This window comes from Annulohypoxylon truncatum (assembly GCF_022578515.1).
Source record: "Annulohypoxylon truncatum strain CBS 140777 unplaced genomic scaffold F4807scaffold_9, whole genome shotgun sequence".
NCBI lineage: Eukaryota > Fungi > Ascomycota > Sordariomycetes > Xylariales > Hypoxylaceae > Annulohypoxylon > Annulohypoxylon truncatum.
Genome location: NW_025953795.1, coordinates 83,621 through 91,277, shown reverse-complemented (window position 1 = coordinate 91,277; position 7,657 = coordinate 83,621). Strand labels below are relative to the sequence as shown.

The 7,657-nt window shown below is 49.1% G+C and overlaps 1 protein-coding gene across 1 annotated transcript; it reads right to left on the bottom strand.

Moving 5' to 3' along the window:
- Positions 1-216: 216 nt before the first annotated feature.
- Positions 217-1,813, bottom strand: F4807DRAFT_390869 (uncharacterized protein). Its single transcript, XM_047995898.1, has one exon. It carries the CDS (start codon positions 1,312-1,314, stop codon positions 346-348), a length of 969 nt encoding a protein of 322 aa, XP_047856003.1. The 5' UTR covers positions 1,315-1,813; the 3' UTR covers positions 217-345.
- Positions 1,814-7,657: the final 5,844 nt, after the last annotated feature.

Sequence of the window (7,657 nt, the reverse complement as noted above, 5' to 3'; positions counted from 1 at the left end):
GCGAAACAGGTATATCCTTTTTCCAATTATGACCGCCCAATGTAGTAAAAACCCCAAAAAACGACACGTCAAAACTCTCTGAAGGCATGCTGAAATATTGCCTAGAGAAATTGCCAAGATGGACCTTCAAGCCCAAAATCCCGGGATAACGCGGCCTGGTTGCCAACGCAGCCGCTGGCCTAAATTCATCGGAGCTCCTCCGGCTTCTCCGGGATAGTTACTTGCGCCGCGACTTTCTGAAATATTTCGAAGCTTATATCGTTTCCCCTTTTCAGAACGTCGAAGTCGGTCCAGGCGTCTCGAAAAATATTTTTTTATTAGGTACCTAGGTAGGTAGGTAGGTAGTTATCGACGATGTTCAGGAGGAACATTATCGCCGTAGAAACCTCCCTGACTACCAGATGCCAGACAGGCTAAGCAGACACCGCCGCCGTAGACACGGGTATGCCGTTTCCAGCCAGCACCTGAATCGTCCATTACCGAGATAATCTCGCCCTTTACGTCGATCTCCTTGTGGTCAGAATCAAGTGACTCGTGTGGCGCAAGGGGTAAAATCGGACTCGACGACGGGAACGAACTTGGCGGGAAGGATGCTTCGCCATGTTCGGGGTTTGAATGAGCGGGACCCAGCGGCAACACCTTCGTGTAAGATCTCCTTCTCGGGATGGAAGGAGAGCCTTGGTCATGCGGCAACGCAGTGGACATCGATCCCGGCGAAGGCGAGAGCGTATAGTCTGGATTCGGCTGGTGGAAGAAGCTTGTGTCCAGATCACCTATGCTCGACGCCGTCACGCTTAACCGGCGATCCTGAAAAGTGAAAACTCCTGTCGAAAGAACAGGTGGTGTTAGTGGCAATGGTGGCGGAGGGCCAGATTTGAGATATAGTGGCATGCCTGCGTCTAAGCTCATGGAAGCCGTCCTCTCTTCCTCGATGGTCTCCTCTCCCGTCGCCCTCTCCCTAGACCCATCCCGTTCACGTTTCTTATTCCCATCACCTAAGTTTTCGGCCGCCCTCAACTGGGAAATCCCCGACGGGCTGTTCACTGACATGATGTCGTTGTAAAAGACGGTTCCACGTGACTTCTCTGAAATCCAAAGAGTCTGGAGGCTGGTTGGACTAGCATTGAGCTTGCCGGTGTAGGCCGGGAGGGGAGCCTTATATCTTCTCTTAAGCACGCGTAGTACTACACCGAGGAAGACGAGTGCCAGGAACGTAAGCGCGACTCCAGACAAGAGCCGCAGCTGGGTCCCCGGCACTGCATATAGGGTATTGTTACCATGGGTCTCCTGCAGAGGGAGATTGACAGCGGGCATTCTTGCTGATTATGGAAACTAAATAACAAGGTGTGCTTCCTGTGCCGTCTGGGGTCGGGCCTTCACCGATGTATCTTGTAGATTAGTAAATGGGAGCTCGGGGGGTGGGCCGGTCTGTCGATCGGGACGACCTCAGGACTGAGCAAGGATTCCCGCTTTGCTCAGCGGGATTGGCCACAATATCGGGACACCATCAAATATGCACAAACGCGGGCATAGAGTGGCCCGGCTGGCAGGCCAGGGATAGTGAGCAAGAGGTAGAGAGGGAGGGAATGTGTATGTTTAGGCGAGAGAAGAATATGACCTGATAGGTGCAGGTTAGATAGGCCACGGTCAGCTCGTTGGTAAACAGGCTCAACAAACAAGGCTCCGCTGGCCGGCTTACACGTTGGGGTCCCAAGAGGAGGGCCAGGGAGTTAAAATCACTCGTGTCCGCATATAGTAGAGAAAACAAGACAGTGAAAGATGGTTCTGATAGTTAATCTCAGGCTTACAACACGAGAGAACTAAGCCTTTGATGGCTGCCGAGATGCTAATCTGGGCGACTGGGAATAGATGGAGTAGGCGTGTCGTAAAGTCGTTAAAGTGTTTGAACGAGATTAGAAAAGCGGGAGGAGAGGAAAGATATATACGGAGATGACTTAGACATAGAGCTAGTACGACTACGTAGAATCAGGGTCTCATCACCAATACTGAACTTGGACATCAACAAGGAATATGGACAATCTATGGAGAAAAGTACACTCGTGAAAGCAAGCAGCCCTAGCGTCCGGGGAGGGTGTGAGTGTAAGTGGAGAGTGGTTGTAAGAGCAGAGCTACTTTCCTATTACAGGCTCCGCTATCCTTCGTCAGTCAGCCTCAATTGAGGAGACATAGATACTCGGCGGCTTGCCTCTTCGGGGCTGTATGAGGAAAATTAGAGACAGTATGAGGCAAACATGCTCTTCATATTCACGCAACGTGCGGGCCACGTCGAGACAAGGTATCCATTAGCTTGCTTAGCTGTCCACCAGAAGGGACCAAAACGATATAAACTGGACTGGAAGAAGAGAAGAAGTAGGAGAGAGGAGGTGATCTTGCGGGTTAGTAGTGATGAGCGACGGAAGGTTGTTAGGCCCTAACGCCTTTCCTGCTGTCATGCTGCACGATAACTTTGCAAAGCGATTCATCGTGCATACGAAACTGGGGCAAAATGACTAGGTCTCTGAACGCACGGTCGACGTAATTGCCAGCGGCACGAAATTAGGCCGTAAGCTTAGCCGCTGAGTCGGGATCTGGCCGGGCAGCTCGGTCGACAAGGTCGACAGGGTAGCACGAGACTAGTGCAACCTGGGATGATGTGGAAAAGGACGAGGCGGGATTCAAGAAAACCAGTGTGAACCAGTGTGTGTATGTAGCTCAGAATCTAACAAATTATGAAGAGGAATCCCTGCCGGCCTTCACCAGTCTTTCGGACTTTTGTAAGTGTCTGTGGAGATGTTGTGGAGCTGTGTTGGGACTTCGAAGTTGACTTTGCTTGTCGTAAAGGAGGAGCCTCTCCTTGTGCGCATTATTAGGAGGCTTCGGGAGTTCGAGTACCTAGCGTAGATGTTAGCTCGAGCGCTCCCGAGTCAGCCATCGTTACACGGATACAGCTGTAACTCATAACGCAGTCGTAGGTAGTTTTGCCATGACGATTGTGCTGTGACGCTCGGGCTTAAGAAAGGAAAGCGTCAGCCTTCGCGGGCGCAAGTCTTGGACTGTTTTACTACCATGGATGTCAGGGAGTACTGGTCCGTGTGACGAACTAGATAATAAATGGGACATCTACGTAGTTTGGTATACTGAGCTGAAGTTGGATCCAATGAGAAATGTAGGAAATATGAATTCCAGGGTCTATGCCCTAAGTATGCACGGCATGTGAGCATACGATGTGCAGTAGGTATCTTACCAAGCTACCTATGTACTAGTCCCTATTCCCATCTATGGTCTTTAATAAACACGCGCCTATGGGTAGCTGACATGTGCAACGTACTGCATATACTAAAAGGCAGATGGCACTAATAAAGGGCATGCACAGTATGATCGCCGTCGAGAAAGCGGGCTGGCTGTAAATCGCCCTATATGCGATCTAAAGATACGGCGTTAGGAAACGCGACCAATCCTTTGAAACATCAAGGGAGGACTCGTCTAGATTATTGTTGTACTAGCAGACGGTTAGCATACCCGGAAACAAAAGTAAGCTTGTTGACGAGACCCAATGGGGCCCGCAGGCATTTTGATGCGCCGTTAAGCTACCAGGGATTTATTTGCCAGGCGACTTCTAGAACGAGTTAGCCTCATTTTCACTGACACTACATATGTACCTATGGTGGACGGGGTTCAGCTGAGGTGAGCCCTACGCCGCCCTAACAACCTAGTCGAAGGTCGATCCCTGACGCACCGAGAGACCGGGGGATAGGAGGAGCGAGGTTGGCAAGTTGGTACCGAAAAGAGGAGCATGTCTTTGTCTTAATAAGAGACCGGATGAGGATGGGCAAGAAGTAGATCGTCTTGCGAAACATCCGAATCGCGGCTCATTTATTAGTCCATCTAGTGATTATGAAGTGAAACACAGTTATCTTGGTCCTCCTCCTCCTTCTCGTCCTCCTCTTCTTCTTCTTATGCCGTCTTATAATACGCAAGGGATCGCGACATCCTTCACGTTTCTTGCAAAGTGAGTGAATGCTGACGCCGGGGATATTTGCGAAATGACCTGTACGAAAACAAGAAGCTAGGGGTAGGCATGTCCAGGATACATCGTCTTTTCTCCCAGGTGGTACATAGGTAATCCGTACGAGATGTCGATATCCCCAAGTTAGTAATTAGGTAGTTGTTGTTCCTTAGCGAATGAAAAGCGACATGTGATCATACGTACTATGTATTGTACGTAAGTGCAATTCCGCCAAGAAAATACATTCTGCACGATGCGCCTGTCATATTCGTGACATCGGTAATGATATGTAATATCGCGGCTGCTTCCAGCCAGGCTCTTCCCGTTGCTATACACCCACCTACGCTCTCACCTACATTGTATACTTCGCTAGCTACCTAGGTCCGTATGTCTACATCAGGTCTAATATTTACGATGGTAGCTCGCTGTTGTATGCAAAGCGGACCGTTCGTGCGGGACACCTGCGCATAGAGCCGGTTGATTCGTCAATGCGCCGGAGAGGCACAGCCCTGTGGATAAACAAACAACGTACATAGGCGGCACATGGATGTAGGTTACCTAGCAGCTAGGTATGATAACCCTAGCCCTGGAGAAGAGAAGTGCCGCTGGCGTCGACGACGGATCTTGGTTACATCCGTAGGTTGGCTGACGAGGTGGTGAACGTGAATCTTGAAAATTGCTGCATACGAATTACGGAGCATAAAGAGAACAGAGGCTTGTCTAGGGCGGCTTGTAGCATTTTGGGATTTTTGGGGGCGTAAAATCGATAGTGGGATTAGCAAATAACTAGCCACTCACGAGCCTCATGGGTAGTCCGCAAGGACCCCGTGTCGATGTTTATGGGTTGCAGCGGGAACAGGAAAAGTTCATAGGGTCATGTTCAGCTGAAAATAACCCCGGCCGACCATCCCTATTCGTCAATCCAGCCTTCACCTTCTTTTTGTCCTGTGCCGAGATGCTTCAAGTCCCGGCCAATACAACCCCACAACTCTATTCATCCGTCTATCTGTACTATATCTCGTCCTTCGTCAACGATCACGGCTAACATTTCTATATTCGCTTAGCTTCTGTTTATTTTCTTCGTTTCTACTTTCTTTCATGCGTACGATGGATCGGTCGACCTAATAGGCCAAACTTATCTACGCTATTAGAATGAGGCAAAAACATTCCGTCACCATCTACAGTCTAGGCGTCTTCGACTATCTTATTCGTCTTTGCCGTCGGCGCCATGTTTGACGATAGTACATCGTCGCTAATTGCGACGCTGTCCGACATATCGATTAGTAACCGTGAATGGTCAGCCTTGCCACCGACTTCATCGATTCGGCAAGGCTTGCTAATGGGATCCTTGTTCTTTCGTATCAGATATCCTGTTTGGCTGTAGTGGAGGCGCAAGCAGCAGGTTTTCTGTCTTGGTGATCATGTTCATTTTTCTCACCTGAAGTCTACTGCTATCTACACCGCCTCTCTACTACGCAATCCCGAGCTAGTATGAGTGGAATCCGTTTACCGAGGTAGTTTACATACCACACTGAAGTATTTTCTTCTAATGATAGCAAAGTTGCGATCTACTACGTCGTAAGGAGACGCGCAATTTTCAACGATGAACATGGCCCTAGAGTATTGTTGACTCTTGGCTGGAGGCTCTTGGGAGTGAAGGTGAACGTAACGGGTCGATGGGAGTCAAGAAACACTGCCTCCTGATCTTTGGCCGCCACGTTACAGTACATTATATTTTCGCCTTCTGTCTTGATCTCTGACCGCTATCTTACAATAACAAAGGAAAAAAGAAAAGAAAAAAAACCAAAGCCCGAACCCTGATTCAATACCTACCTACCTACCTATGCTCAATTTCGTCAAGTCGACCCGAGCCATCGGAGGCGTGTTTGCGTCGTCATCACACTACATTAACTAGCATACATATTCCATACTACCTACCTCTTATTCGCCTCGGTTTAGAGACGAGCGAAAATTTCGTCTGTCCCATGCATAAACTACCTAAATAGGGCATAGAGATAGTGACCTACCTAAGTCATTTACTGATACTACACTATCTTACTGTGCTGATTCTACCCTCATCAGAAGCTCGTTATTCGGGTAGGTATGTGGTAGGTAGGTCGTTTGTTTATCGGAGGTAGTCGGCGGCAAATGAGGCGCTTAACTCCTATTTACGATCGCTTCGACTGTCGCATTGGCGGCTGAAGGACCCAATTGTCATCACGAACACCCGCTTATTCAGTACGACAGCTAGGTAGGTATACATCAACTTTCCCTAGGACTGCTCCACTGCCAGACCCCGGTCACCAATGATAACCTATCGACATGATCTTGCGTGTTGCTGCAATGTCTCTCAGCCCTACGAGATTTAGGCTCGGAGATCCTGTAGCGATCCACCACACTGCATTCCCGATCCCTATGGATCATTGGACGTTGAGCCACTTAGATTCCGATTAGTCACGCTGTGGTTTTACTACCCCTTGTCCGTAGGTCATCTTTTTCGAAGCCTGCGTTACACTGCGAATCCGAATTCGCGTCGTCGTATCGTAACCGACTAACGATCACCAACATACGTAGCCCGTATATCTCAACCCAATCTCGACCACGAAACGCGACTTGCCCCAAGCGCACCTCTAAACAGCCGCATATAAATTGCCATGCCGAAAACAGTGGCTTATATTACCTACCTATGCAGTCGCCCATATCTCGGAATCCCAGTAGATTGCTCCATGTTCAGCCTGAATGCTCAATGTCAAACACGTGATTACCAGGAAGTCTGCGCCCTGTACTTACGCCTCCGCTGACGCTATACTTCGAGATCTTGGGCCTTTTGGCTCTCCGCTTTCCACATGGCAGATGCGATGCGGGACCTAAGCCGAACGATCCAAACAGAGGCCTCCTTTTCCACCCGGCCTACCCGGGTCGGGCGATTCCTTCTACCTAACCCGTCTCACTGGTTCATTTACGGTTGGGCTGTAAACATAACCAACAAGCTAGCCGTCCATTCGGTTATTTAGTACATGATGTTTTTGTTGATGCTTCGATACCATTATTTTGGTGACCATGGGAATGGAAAACAGAGATTCCTGTCGGCTCGTCTACGGCTCGAAACGTCGGAGCCTCACGGCTGCAGTATATCGTCCCATGCCACCTCAGTATTGTCAGCTTATCTACCTACTCGGCGACGGCGCGGCTTTAAACAAAACACTAAGTAACGTTAAGTTTTGTGTATCTACGTGGCATTGATGATTACTAGTCGACCAAGCTGTAGCTTATCTGGGTTCGATCCGATGCTGTACCAGTTGAGCTAACAATTAACATATCCCGAAGCTTGACATTATAGTCCATTTCCGTTCACACTCTAACATGCTGACCGACTATCGTGTTCTCAGGCTTATTCTCGTTACAAATACCTCATATATTAAGGGACGCTTTGTCATCACTAATGAGCGGTCCTTCGGATGCGAAGCTGTCACTTGTACTAGAAGCCTAAATAGGATTGCTCCCATCTGAGTCATGCTCCTATGATACCATCATAAGAAACCATACCCTAGCACCAAGCAAACGGCAGGGACCCGGCCAGAAAAGCGCCCAAAGGCCGATCTTCGCAAATACGCCGTGGCCTCTTTGCTGCTTTAGGGTATGCTAGCTCGT